Genomic DNA, 14311 nt, shown 5'->3' on the forward strand with positions numbered 1-14311 from the left:
TTTGTTGTGGTGTGTTCATGCATCTCAATAAATAATAACCTAAATGCATTACTACCTCCAACTTGCCCCAATTCAAATGTCCAATTACCCACCCTGACGTACCAAGCTAGAACGGGCAGTCAAAATATCCCTAGCAGGACTACAGCAACTTCCAGAGAGGGTCAAGCTCCTTGGGCTTTGCGATGGCTACTCTGGTTTGGGTGTCCTCCTTAGAATGGTGTCGCCGTATCCAAGTGGTCACATACTGTATCGTTCTGGGCTCCACTCTGCAAAAGTAGAAAGGGGGACCGTCGAGTTTTATTAACTGCTGACGGGCCTCCGCAGTGCACACATTGTGCACATATAGTTGTTCAGATTTCTTGCCATCGCCAGAGAGAAGACAGGGAAGAAACCACCATTCACCTACCTCTAGGCTGCTATACATATTTATTTGGTTTGTCATTCTATTGTTTTTCTTTTTTTTTTTGGTAATTCAATATAATTTATTTAGAATTTATCAGAATACATTTTCCAGAAATAGTTTGACCAGCTCTGTGTATTCTCAAATAGAAATACGCGAGGGAACGCCGCTTCTCTGCGCCGCCAGCTCTACACCCCTGTTGCTGCATGAAATTGTCACGTTTCAAATCAAATCAAATTTTATTTGTCACGTGCGCGAAATACAACAGCTGTAGACCTTACCGTGAAATGCTTACATACAAGCCCTTAACTAACAATGCAGTTAAGACAAATATGAGTTTATAAAATATTTACAAACTTAAGTAAAAAAAGTAACACAATAAACTTTTATGCTTGTTTTTAAGGACACACCTCAAGTATTGCAGCGCAAGCGAAAATATCTTTTACAGGTAAATTGTTTGTCCATGATTGACACTTGCTGTAAGAATGCGCACCCTTAGCGCCAGCCGAAAATCGAGTCCTTACTGTAAGAATACTTTCAAATGCACGTTGTGAATAGTCAGAATAATATAATAGTTTGATTATAAACATTTACATGCTTTGCAAGAAGAACGATTGCTCTAATAATCCTGTTAACCTGGACATATCTGATAGGACTTTGATAAATGCAAATGCAGAACATCGCCAATCAAAATAAACATTCTAGAACAGCGAGCATGTTATTTTAGGGAAGCCTAATTGATTCTGAGTTTGACCATATGAAGTTTGTATGTGGAAAATATGATGCATACTTTCAGTTTTTCTCCACTTGGCAAAGAGGGAGGCTTGTGCTGCTCTTGCTAGCATATGCATAGATCAAATACACCGATTAAGATAAGCAGGGTAAGGTGTTTACAAGACAAATGCCATATTCGGGCTACTGCCATAATCAGTTTAATATTGAATTATTAGTGTGCATGTAAACATACTCATTGTTTTCAGTGAAGTTCATTGGATATCACCATTAAGCTCTTACATTATTGTGTTGTTTTAGACCCAAATCAGCTATTCTAAGGCCCATGTCCCACTACCTCGGCACTTTAAAAACACTGACTACTCCTGTTAGTTTCTGTCTCATTTGCCTGTTTTCTCCCTTATGTTTTTTTCTGGAGAAGTTAAGGGGGGAGCTGGTCTACTTGGAACAAAGACTGATTGGCTGATTGTAGCACAGACAGCAATCAGCTGCTCTCTCTCTCTTTCTCTCTGTCTGTCTTTCCCATGGAGAAAGATAGAGGACTCTGCTGCTCAAAATCCTGTTTTATCCTGGGCAGTGCCATTGAGGACATTCACCATCTTGAAGTAGACGACTGGGTGGGACTTCCTATGGGTTAAGGAAATATCACATGATTTCCATCCAGGTAATGAGGAGGGGTCAGCCAATGAATTATACTTGTGAGCAAACATTCCAGAACTGCAAGTGGCAGTAAATCATCAACCTTAGCTTTATACCTGTTCAAACAACACACTCTAGGTGGCAGTATGCACCCTTTCAGTTTGTTTTCCAACTCATAGAAGCAGAAGAAGAAAATTAACTACTTGAAAATGGAGATGACCTCAGAGGCCATAATGCGACAGATACAATGATGTGGTGTCTATCTAAGTCTATGGTCCCTCCCTCCCTCCCTCCCTCCCTCCCTCCCTCCCTCCCTCCCTCCTCTCTCTCTTGCTGCTCCAACTGCTACAGAATAGAAGAAAAACAGACAACAAAGGAATGTAGGAGGAAGAAAAGCATTTCCTTCGATACAAAGACACAGTTTGGGGAGTGAAGTTGGTGTAGGGTGTAACCAATTTACCATGACATAATCTCTCTGGAAACATACTGTACTGTTCCATCCAATTGTTTGTCCATGATGTAAGCCATAAGCAAAGCAAACACATGCAGAAACAGCTGTCTAAATGTATGTTTGCCTAGGAAGTTATGAAACGCATAGGGTGCAGTAGCATATCATTGAAACGCACATCCAGAACACTAGCATTACATTTACATTTACATTTAAGTCATTTAGCAGACGCTCTTATCCAGAGCGACTTACAAATTGGTGCATTCACCTTATGATATCCAGTGGAACAACCACTTTACAATAGCATGAAAGCATGAGGGCTGTTTTGACGAGACAGAAAAAGCAGGAAAAAGCAGAAATAAGCCCTGAAAGTAAAGGTCGTTCATAGGAAAAAATTATGTCTGAAGAGGGCCTTGTTAAATGCTGACGAATGCCTGTACATACGTCATTACTTGAAAATTCCACTTTCACCCTTCCGCCACCTGGTGTCAAATAGCACATATGACACCCTAAAGTTCCACTGAGTTCCACTGAGGGAGTGCAAATCTTAGTCTCAGTTACAGTAATTTCAATTCTTTCAGATGAGTCAAAAAAATGTATACAAGTTTCTCTGTGTGAAATAAAATGAAATATCACTCAACCAAAGAGTCTTTGTAAGTAGAGCTACCTGTCACCAAGCAACTGATGTAATAGTAGAGCTAGAGCACACCAAATCCTCTGTGTATAAATCATCTTCTATAAAACAGTCAAAAACAACCTCAAAGACATATTCCATGGACATAACTCTCTTTATTTGTCTGAGGATTGGAATTTTATGACAATTTAAGGCACATGTTGTTGTTGGATTGCATATACAAAGTCTCTGACAAACCAAATAACCAAGTCTATGTATGGCAGAAGTGACCAAAATAAATAAATAAAAGCAGAAACATATTAGGGGTGATATGCAAAGACACCCTCAACAGGAAGAGAGAAGGAGACAAAAAAAGTGCAAATATAGAAAATATGGCATATTAGCATTGCAAAAAATAAAAAAAACTAGTCTTAAAGAGTTTTTATTTTTATTCTATGAGGTATGCACAAGCAATGGTATTTAAAAGTACAACATTTACAAAATAGCCATCAAGGCATGGACTTAATCATTTAAACAGAAACAAAACAACAAGGCTCCTTGTCTATAATAATACTGTAAAAGGAAACACAATTCAGACATTTCCTGAGCTATCTCCTGAATGGTGTATCTGATACCAATATTATACTGTAATATCATGCTCTACAGATAAAAAAAAAACTATTACAAAAACAGCAACAGCCTCTAAAAGTAACAACAAGGTAATGTGTAGCGATCTAAAGAAAATAGATATAATACTGGTACATACAGTGCATCCTGAAAGTATTCAGACCCCTTCCCTTTTTCCACATTTTGTTACGTTACAACCTTATTCTAAAATTGATTAAATACATTTTTTCCCTCATCAATCTACACACAATATCCCATAATGACAAAGCGAAAAACAGGTTTTTAGATATTTTGGCAAATGTATTAAACATACAAAACAGAAATACCTTATTTACATAAGTATTCAGACCCTTTGCTATGAGACTTGAAATTGAGCTCAGGTGCATCCTGTTTCCGTTGATCATCGTTGAGATGTTTCTACAACTTGACTGGAGTCCACCTGTGATCCAATTGATTGGACATGATTTAAGGTTGCACAGTTGACAGTCCATGTCAGAGCAAAAAACAAGCCATGAGGTCAAAGGAATTGTCCGTAGAACTCCGAGACAGGATTGTGTCTAGGCACAGATCTGGGGAAGGGTACCAAAAAATGTCTGCAGCATTGAACATCCCCAATAACACAGCAGCTTCCATCCTTCATAAATGGAAGAAGTTTGGAACCACCAAGACTCTTCCTAGAGCTGGCTGCCCAGCCAAACTGAGCAATCGGGGGAGAAGGGCGTTGTTCAGTGAGGTGACCAAGAGCCCAATGGTCACTGACAGAGCTCCAGAGTTCCTCTGTAGAGATGGGAGAACCTTCCATACGGACAACCATCTCTTCGGGCACTTCACCAATCAGGCCTGGAAGCCACTCATCAGTAAAAGGCACATGACAGCCCGTTTGGAGTTTGCCAGAAGACACCTGAAGAACTCTCAGACCATGAGAAACAAGATTCTCTGGTCTGATGAAACCAAGATTGAACTCTTTGGCCTGAATGCCAAGCGTCGTCTGGAGAAAACCTGACACCATCACTATAATGAAGCACTGTGGTGGCAGTATCATGCTGTGGGGATGTTTTTCAGCGGCAGGGACTGGGAGACTAGTCAGGATCGAGGGAAAGATGAACGGAGCAAAGTACAAAGAGATCCTTGATGAAAACCTGCTCCAGAATGCTCAGGGCCTCAGACTGGGGGCGAAGATTCACCTTCCAACAGGACAACGACCCTAAGCACATAGCCAACACAACGCAGGAGTAGTTTCTGGACAAGTCTCTGAATGTCCTTGAGTGGCCCAGCCAGAGCCCGGACTTGAACCCGATCGAACATCTCAGGAGAGACCTGAATATAGCTGTGCAGTGACACTCACCATCCAACCTGACACAGTTTGAGGATCTTCAACAAAGTACTGAGTAAAGGGTCTGGATACCTATGTAAATGTGATATTAATATTTTTTTAAATGTAGATTAATGAGGAAAAAAATCTATCAAATCCATTTTAGAAGAAGACTGTAACGTAACAAAATGTGGAAAAAGTCAAGAGGTCTGAATACTTTCTGATTGCACTGTATATAGTCATTTCAAAGGAAAATAAATGTACAACTGTTGCCAAAATGTGTTATACTGTTAGATTTTGTAACGATACTAACCTTCAGGCCCATTTATTTTCATCAAATTATAAAATACAACAAACAATATTCTCATATAATTGGTGATTATATGAGAATTATCTTTACCCTTTATATTGTCTAATTCTGAACAATTTTTTTCCTAATTTGACAACTTCACAACAGTCAGCAGCTAATTTAATTTAAAAGCAACAGAGTATATACAAGGTAATAGGCACCGTTAAATTAAATTAAAGAGGACATTTGGTTAGTAAAATGTAGTAACAGTAAAATAATAAACGTTTCTGTAAATTGTGGTTGATATGACTTACGACCTATTATTTTCTATCAGATAACTATATCAAAAGAAAACACCCTGCAGTTCACTGACAGTAAATAACTGCTTTAATGTTACTTTGATGGGAGTTTCTTACTCAAACTATATGTGTCCATCAACGTCTATCTTGATTTTTTTGTTGTTGCTCATTTTCAGGTTAAGTCTATAGATAAACATTTCAACACCACCAGGATGTGATGCCAATTTGAATGTTATTACTTATGGCATAAGATGTACACTGTATCTCCTGAAATTGCAAGATTGTACTGTACCTTCATCTGGTCAACTTAATTATGGAATGCAAACCGCTAATGGGACACAAAATCTCATCAGCACAGAATACCTAGCCTGGCCCCAGATGTGTTTGTGCTGTCTTGCCAAATCACAACAACCATAGCAGTTGGAAAGACATCACAAACAGATCTGGGACCAAGCTAGAGAATAACCTCTCACAGAATGTGCTATACCACATGATCCAACCAGTGGAGCTTAGGCAAAACACCTATCCTATCACAGATGTTTCTCTCAACTTCACATATAGAAATCAGAGCCTTTATTAAACATTAATTGCAGGCCGGGAAAATAAAACTCTGGCAGTTCTAAAATGACCTCACCGCTGCCTGTCAGCCAATAGAGTTGCTTTTAAGACAGCCACTCGTGAGTCACGTCCTGTCTGTGGTGTCGAAATGTTATACTATGCAGTTTTTTGTCATCAGTGTCATAAGTCAGTCCTGTGAATCCAAGCAAGTGATTCAGTTTTGAGCAACTCTTTAGCATTGAAAGGCTAAATGAAAGGATACGATTAAAAGCTGCTTGAAAGATTTAGGGTCAATTCAATCAAAACCCAATGTTTAGGGATTATCTTTTCACAAGTACTGCCCTGAGACACTTGTGCCATCAAATGAAAAACTGAAGTATATTCCTGTGAGGGTAGTCTATCTGGTATTGGAAAAATAACCAAAACCAGAGCCATTTTATTTGGATTATATTTATATATAAAGATATACAGTATCTCGTTATTAAAAGTAGTTAAACCTACGCCGCGGTTTATCATTAATCAAGGAACAAACATAACAGGTTGTGTGTGTGTGCGTGTGAATGTGTGTGTGCGTGGGTGCATGCATGTGAGTGTCTGAGGCCCTGCAGTGGGCTGGGTCAGACTACAAAGCCAGATACAGCCAAGGAAAACGCAGCTCTCAGTCTAGCACAACCCCGTCCCCAGACCACAGAGGAGGCCAGAGGCTGGGTCGATGGTGGGAAATTGCCAGGGTGGACGCCCCGATGGGAAACAGGGCTTGATTTGGCTTTTGACCTGGGCCATGTCATCACTGTATGCCAGCCAATGGGATGGTAGGTGGTGGTCTTCCAACAAGTGAAGACTGAAGGGGAGGAGGGGTGGAGGGAAGGGGAGGGCAAAATAACTGGTATGCAGCCCGGCTGTGCAGTTATTTTAAGAGAGAACCTCTGGAAATACACTTAAGGCTGTCTACACAGCCACTTTAGAGGGACAGCCCAGCTGAGGACAAAGATAATTCAAACTTTGGGATGTTAGAAATGACAAACACCCCGGTAATCATTTCTGGAACCACCAAATAAAGTTACAACAGTGTTGGTTGAACAGACATTATTCGTCATAGATCTATGTACTTGTGAACAGAGAGATTTACAATGGTATTTCCAATAGCGCCAAATGGATCTTTTCACAACCTAAACTCAATGGCAAAACTTAAGGATTCTTCTTAGTTCTAAATACTAATTTGAGATATTTCTAAACTTAGTGTGAAAAAACTGCAGGTGGTAATCTAAATGCTCTTTAATATCTGCTTTCAGTTTAGTGTTCTCCTCATCTGGACTGCCAGATTGTGAAGCATGATTCATCATTCCAGAGAATGTGTTTCCACTGCTCCAGAGTCCAATGACGGCGAGCTTGGCATTGTGCATGGTGGTCTTAGGCTTGGTTGCGGCTGCTCGTCCATGGAAACCCATTTCATGAAACACCCGACGAACAGTTTTTGTGCTGACATTGCTTCCAGAGGCGGTTTGGAACTTGTTAGTGAGTGTTACAACCGATGACAGACGGTTTTTACGCGCTATGCGCTTCAGCACTTGGCTGTCCCGTTCTGTGAGCTTGTGTGACTTCGAGGCAGAGCCATTGTTGCTCCTAGATGTTTCCACTTCGCAATAACAGCACTTACAGTTGACCGGGGCAGCTCTAGCAGGGCAGAAATTTGATGAACTAACTTGTTATGGAGACACATGGCTGTGTGCTCGGTTTTATACACTTGTCATCAACGGGTGTGGTTGAAATAGCCAAAACCACTAATTTGAAGGGGTGTCCACATACTTTTGGTGAAGTAGTGTATATCCAAATAGAAGGCTCTGCCCAAAACACCTCAGATTTGATTCTACAACAGGACAAATGTCATATGTGTCTTTGTAAATACTGCAACAGAAGTTAGATTGAATTGGGGCCTAACAACAAAGCAAAAAAATATATACATGGTCAATAATACATTTATAGAATAATAACCAAAAACAAAAGGCAGTTTTTCCTTTTCCTTCATACAGCATAGATCTACCTTATTGAGTTGAATTATGTACACACTTGTCCACCTTTACTGTTAAAGCGAAACTACAATAAAACTATTACCAAAACTTCAAATAAATCTGTTTATGTAGTCAAATTAGTAATATTGTCCTATAATAGCATACTGAATATATTGTGGGAGCACACATTTTTTTTTTAGCAAACACAATATGTCCTCATTTGTGCCCTGTGAAAAAGTACATCATAGATGTCCAGCAGTTGTCCTAAAAAATAAATATACGTGTTAGGCAAAACCCTCTTAAGTTTAATGGTGACATTTTTACCAATGGAAATATTCAGTGTTTCTTGACCTGAGGATTGGCACAACGTTAATATGTGATAGTGAAATGTCCAATGATATCAAAACATACACATTTCTTAATACTATCATGGCAAAAAGGTCTTTAACACTGAAAAGGAATGATTCAAGAAGGCCGCATTCAAAATGGTAGAGGATCTTCCTCTCTGTTTCCTATGTCTAAGCATTCAGTCAACTCTCATACCCAGTATTGGTTCTTTTTTAACTCCGGGTTCGTTGTCCGACAGTGCTGCAGCAATTCCGGGTCGGCGTCTTTGGAGTCCATTTGGGACATGGGGATGTTATTGGCCGGGTCGGTTTTCCGGAAGGTCTCCTGGCTGATCTCTCCGTTTTTGGGCTTTGAGCCAGCCACCGTCTGCACATTGTGTTTGCCCGTCTTGTTGCGACGCACCAAGTAGAAAGCCAAGATGGCCACCAGCAGGAGGAGGAGCAGGAGGAGCAGAATGGGGACGAGGATGGACCACAGGTTGTTCCTCCTGGACAACACTGGCTTCCTATGGGAGTCTTTGTCAGTGTAGGCAGTGGTGGGGGCATCTCCTCCATGAGGCCAGTCCATGTTGCCCCTCCAGCGGGGGCTGGCTGGGGTGATGCGTGGGGACCCCGCCCCTCCAGGGAGGTCGTTGCTATTGGACCACGCAGACCCGCCAGGGACCTTAAGGAGAGTGGCCGGGTAGACCTCTGAGGCGTTGTAAGGGGTCGTCTTGAAGGAGAGAACGCACTCAGCGGGAGGGACCCCATGGGCCTTGAGCAGGAAGCGAGCCACGTCCTGGGCTTGGCTGCCTCCTGTTCCATTCAGGATCTCCATGGCTACAAGTCCCTCATCCAATTCTTTCTGGGTGAACGTGTCCACGGGCTGGCCGTCTCCCTCTGGCCCTCTCCCGCCAGCCCTCACGAAGCGGGCGCCTTGTGGTTGCTGGATGACGCTGAAGGTGGGAGATGTCCGGGTCTTGTTGGCCAGCGGCGTGGCATCCAGCAGCTTCTTGTCCAGCAGCACGGTGGCACCCCGTGGCAGCAGGAGTTCCTGGGGGATGTTGGCCAGAGGCTTGACCGTGATGTTGAGGACAGAGGAGACGTTGGCCGCCCGGCTCCGGGCCACAAAGGCCACGCTGTCCCGGGGCGAGGTGGACTTGATGAAGCGAACGCTCACCCGGCCCTCCCTTATCTGGGTCTGGGTGAAGGCCGACGTGGGCTGCCGGTCCACCATGACGGCAGCGTACTTGGGCACACTGGTGATCTTGTAGAGGACTTCCTCCTCATTGGGGCCACCTGTGGTGGCCCTCAACATCTCCTCTGTCACTAGGGTCTCGTCGTCCCCCTGCAGCACCTGGATCTCTGGGGCTTTGGCCAGCACTAGCGTCCGGGACAGGACTCCTACATGGAGAGTGTGCGGCTCGGTGTGGTGCTTCCCGTCCGACACAGTGAACTCCATGAAGCCGTCCAACAGGCTTCCGTCACTGACAAAGCCCACCTGGCCCTGGTTGACCGCCTCCTGGGTGAACGTGGAGATGTGGTCGCCCTTGGTGGCATCCACCAGCCGCCCGTTGGTGGGCGCCTTGGAGACTGTGAAGCGCACCTCGTCGGGCGTGCTGTCCTCGTCGCGGGTGTTGAGGTACTTCTGGGTGATCACCGTCATGGAGCCCTGGAGTACCTCCAGAAGAACGTCCAAACTCACCAGCTCTGGAGGACTAGAGTCCCTTCTCCGGATCGAGATGTTGAAGACCTCCTCCAGGACCACTGCCTGGGCTGGGGAGGGGGGAAGGGTGGCACGGCCCTGGGAGTTGAGCCGGGCTCGGAAGGAGAAGCTGTCCACGGAGGCTCCAGAGTCATCGTGGAGGTATTCCAGCTCGCCCTGCGCCACGTCCTTCTGCATGAAGTAGGGGGCACCCTGGGGCAGATCCAGGCCCCCCAGGGTGACTCTCCCATGCGCTGGGAAGCGGCGCACCTCAAAGACCACGTCCAAGAGACCTCGCTCCGCCTCGGGGAGGCTGGCCAGCAGGTTGGAGGCGTCCAGGATGGAACTGTCAATCACCTTCCTCTGACCTTGCACTATGTCCAGACCTGAGAAGAAGAAAGAAAAATAATATACAAGATTATCCATTGATGTTTAGGGCTACATACCCTTTCTTTATATGACATTTGAAATAACTTTTAAATTTTCTTGTAATGCTTCTTTGTAATTATGCCATGAACAGACCTGATTCAATAAACCTGCAATAGCAAGATTTTTCTTTACAGAACATTTTGTTTACAAACTGCTGCCTGACACATATGCATATCTTAGACTGATAACAGACAGCCAGACCTGTGTCAAATACATACTGTATGTCAAGTCAGCTTGATTTATCTAACTCAGTAGAATAGAACCAACGGAATAATCACTAGTGCTAGCTAGTACACAGTTATCTGCATTTTCAGATGTTGTGAAACGCCTTGAATCCCATACAATGACTGACCTGGACACCATTTTCTTTGGTATCCACCACTTTTGACATGGCACCTGCCCAGATCCATGTGGCTCTACCTACCTCTGTTCTTCCAGAGCTGTGAGGAGACATTGTGGCTGGCTGCGTAGTAGGACACGGTGATGGGGAGGACGTGATGCACAGCTGGGGCCGGAGGGGAGGAGAGCAGGAGCTCCACAGAGTCCCGGACCACCCAGAAGGGCTCCTCAGGCATCTGGTGCTCGTAAAAGACTGCCCCGGACTCCAGCTGTGGGGAAGAGCAGAGGATAGGACATTGTTCATTAAGGCAACGTTTAAAATGTTTAGCAACAAAAATGAGCATTTCTCATTAGACAAGACCAGGTAGTTCCTCCCTGTTTCAGCATGTAATCTTCAGTTTGGAGCTTAATTAATGAACACGACCCAGGTAGCTGTGCGTTTCTATGTGTGTGTATATATGTTTGTCAGTGAGTGAGTGAGCGAGTGAGAGACGAGTGAGCGAGCGAGCGAGCGTGTGTGTGTGAGGGCGTCATGAAATTATACAATAACTATGAGGTTAAAGTGCAGCCTTGGTGAACCGTGTAGAAATTACAGCACTCTTGTACATAGTCACCCCATTTTAGGGGCCAAAATAATTGTGACAAAGGACATATTCAGATATATTTTATTTGAAAAAATAAGTAGTTGAATATTTTAATGTATTTGGAAATACACAGTATTTTCAAATACAATTTTTAAATACTTGGGTTAAATCCATGCGAGTGTATTTGAGTCACTGTATTTTAGTATTTGAAATACGATTTAGCAGCATATGATTTATACAAATATGTCACGCCCTGACCATAGAGAGACTTTTTATTCTCTATGTTGGTTAGGTCTCTGCTGCCAATGACTGGAACGAACTACAAAAATCTCTGAAACTGGAAACACTTATCTCCCTCACTAGCTTTAAGCACCAGCTGTCAGAGCAGCTCATAGATTACTGCACCTGTACATAGCCCATCTATAATTTAGCCCAAACAACTACCTCTTTACCTACTGTATTCATTTATTTATTTTTGCTCCTTTGCACCCCATTATCTCTATCTCTACTTTGCACTTTCTTCCACTGCAAACCAACCATTCCAGTGTTTTTTTTACTTGCTATATTGTATTTACTTCGCCACCATGGCCTTTTTATATTTTTATTTATTTTTATATATATTTTGTTTGCCTTCACCTCCCATCTCACCTCACTTGCTCACATTGTATATAGACTTATTTTTCACTGTATTATTGACTGTATGTTTGTTTTACTCCATGTGTAACTATGTGTTGTTGTATGTATCGAACTGCTTTGCTTTATCTTGGCCAGGTCGCAATTGTAAATGAGAACGTGTTCTCAATTTGCCTACCTGGTTAAATAAAGGTGAAATAAAAATAAATAAATAGGTCGGGGTGTGACTAGCGTGGGTAATCTAGGTTGTTTTATTTCTATGTTGGCCTGGTATGGTTCCCAATCAGAGGCAGCTGTTTATCGTTGTCTCTGATTGGGGATCATATTAGGCAGCCATTTCCCCACTGTGTTTTGTGGGATCTTGTTTATGTGTAGTTGCCTGTGAGCACTCCATAGCGTCACGTGTCGTTTGCTCTTTATTGTTTTTTTGTGCGGTTCACTTCTAATAAAATGTCGAACTGATTTCACGCTGCGCTTTGGTCTGAATGTTATTACGACGATCGTGACAAAATAACCATTCAAACGCTCAAATAAAAGTACTTGTTTTGGGCTGTGCATTTGAAAATGCTCTGACTATGAGGTTAAAGTGAAAATACTCAAATACAATTTTTTTTTTTTTTGAAATATCAGATAGTCAAATACACATGTATTTGAACCCAGGTCTGGTGTGCGTGTATATTACTTTCAACCCAGTCAACATAAGCGCCGTGTCAGTGTTTACTTTTAAACCCCTGTAGCTGGTTAACCCTATGTGAGCCTGGAGATTAGATGGAGTAATTAAGATCAACAACTTCTAAATAAACTTTTGATCAAGTGCTTTTCTGATCTTGCCTGTTTTGTGATCTATTTCATTAATTTGTGTCATGACGATTTGTGTCATAGATTTTTATTTGTGGCTGGACATGTTCATGATCTTCATTTAGCATCCTGTATTGTAAGATTAGATTACCACTGAACAATGGAGGTTGGCGGCACCTTAATTGGGGAGGACAGGCTTGTGGTAATGGCTGGAGCAGATAGGTGGAATTGGATCAAATACACATGTTTCATGCCATTCCATTAGCTCCTTTCCAGCCATTATTATGAGCCGTCCTCCCCTCAGCAGCCTCCACTGCCACTGAGCTAGTGTAGAATGTTGAAGATAGATCTGGGCCAGTAACGAGACTGGGAATGTGATGGAAGGTAGGCTGGAATGTGCCTATGTGTGCTTCTTTGAGGTTACTGTGTCCTGAGCTGAACTTTTCAACACCACTAAAACTTGTCTGCAACATGCCAATCAACCACACATGGGAGCATACAGTTCACTAGGAAAGTATTCAGACCCCTTGACTTTTTCCACATTTTGTTACAGCCTTATCCTAAAATTGTTTTTTTTTTTTAAATCATCAATTTACACACAATACCCCATAATGACAAAGCGAAAACAGGTTTAGACAGTTTTGCTAATTTATTAAACATAAAAAAACCAAATACCTTATTTACACCCTTTGCAATAAGACTCAAAATTGAGCTCAGGTGCATTCTGTTTCAATTGATCATCCTTGAAATATTTCTACAACTTGATTGGAGTCCACCTGGGGTAAATTCAATGGATTGGAGATGATTTGGAAAGACACACACCTGTCTATATAAGGTCCCACAATTAACAGTGCATGTCAGAGTAAAAAAACAAGCCATGAGGTCGAAGGAATTGTCCGTAGAGCTCCAAGACAGGCACAGATCTGGGGAAGGGTACCAATACATTTCTGTAGCATTGAAGGTCCCCAAGAACAACACCTCCATCATTCTTAAATGGAAGAAGTTTGGAACCGCCAAGACTCATCCTAGAGCTGGCCGCCCAGCCAAACTGAGCAATCAGGGAGAAGGGTCTTGGTCAGGGAGATGACCAAGAACCCAATGATCACTCTGATAGAGCTCCAGAGTTCCTCTGTGGAGATGGGAGAACCTTCCAGAAGGACAACCATCTCTGCGGCACTCCACCCACCAGGCCTTCATTGTAGAGTGGCCAGACAGAAGCCACTCATCAGTGGCACATGACAGCTCACTTGGAGTTTTCCTAAAGGCACCTCAAGACTCAGACCATGAGAAACATTCGACACCATTCTATATACTTCCGGCCCTTCCTTGGACACTGTGCTATCTAACCTCCAAACGAGCTTCAATGCCATACAACACTCCTTCCGTGGCCTCCAACTGCTCTTAAACGCTAGTAAAACCAAATGCATGCTTTTCAACCGTTCGCTGCCTGCACCCGCACGCCCGACTAGCATCACCACCCTGGACGGTTCCGACCTAGAATATGTGGACATCTATAAGTACCTAGGTGTCTGGCTAGACTGCAAACTCTCCTTCCAGACTCATATCAAACA

General features: G+C 42.9%; 1 protein-coding gene across 1 annotated transcript in view; it reads right to left on the reverse strand.

Annotated features, from left to right (window-relative positions):
- Positions 1-2988: 2988 nt before the first annotated feature.
- cspg4 (chondroitin sulfate proteoglycan 4) overlaps positions 2989-14311 on the reverse strand; it is a 103083-nt gene continuing 91760 nt past the window's right edge. The window contains exons 9-10 of the mRNA XM_071326770.1: positions 10811-10994; positions 2989-10343 (exon numbers count right to left, since the gene is read on the reverse strand). Of these exons, the coding sequence (XP_071182871.1) occupies positions 8464-10343; positions 10811-10994 (2064 nt within the window). The 3' untranslated portion in view covers positions 2989-8463. The remainder of the gene's footprint in view (positions 10344-10810; positions 10995-14311) is intronic.

The sequence above is a fragment of the Salvelinus alpinus genome, chromosome 9 (genome assembly GCF_045679555.1).
Source record: "Salvelinus alpinus chromosome 9, SLU_Salpinus.1, whole genome shotgun sequence".
NCBI lineage: Eukaryota > Metazoa > Chordata > Actinopteri > Salmoniformes > Salmonidae > Salvelinus > Salvelinus alpinus.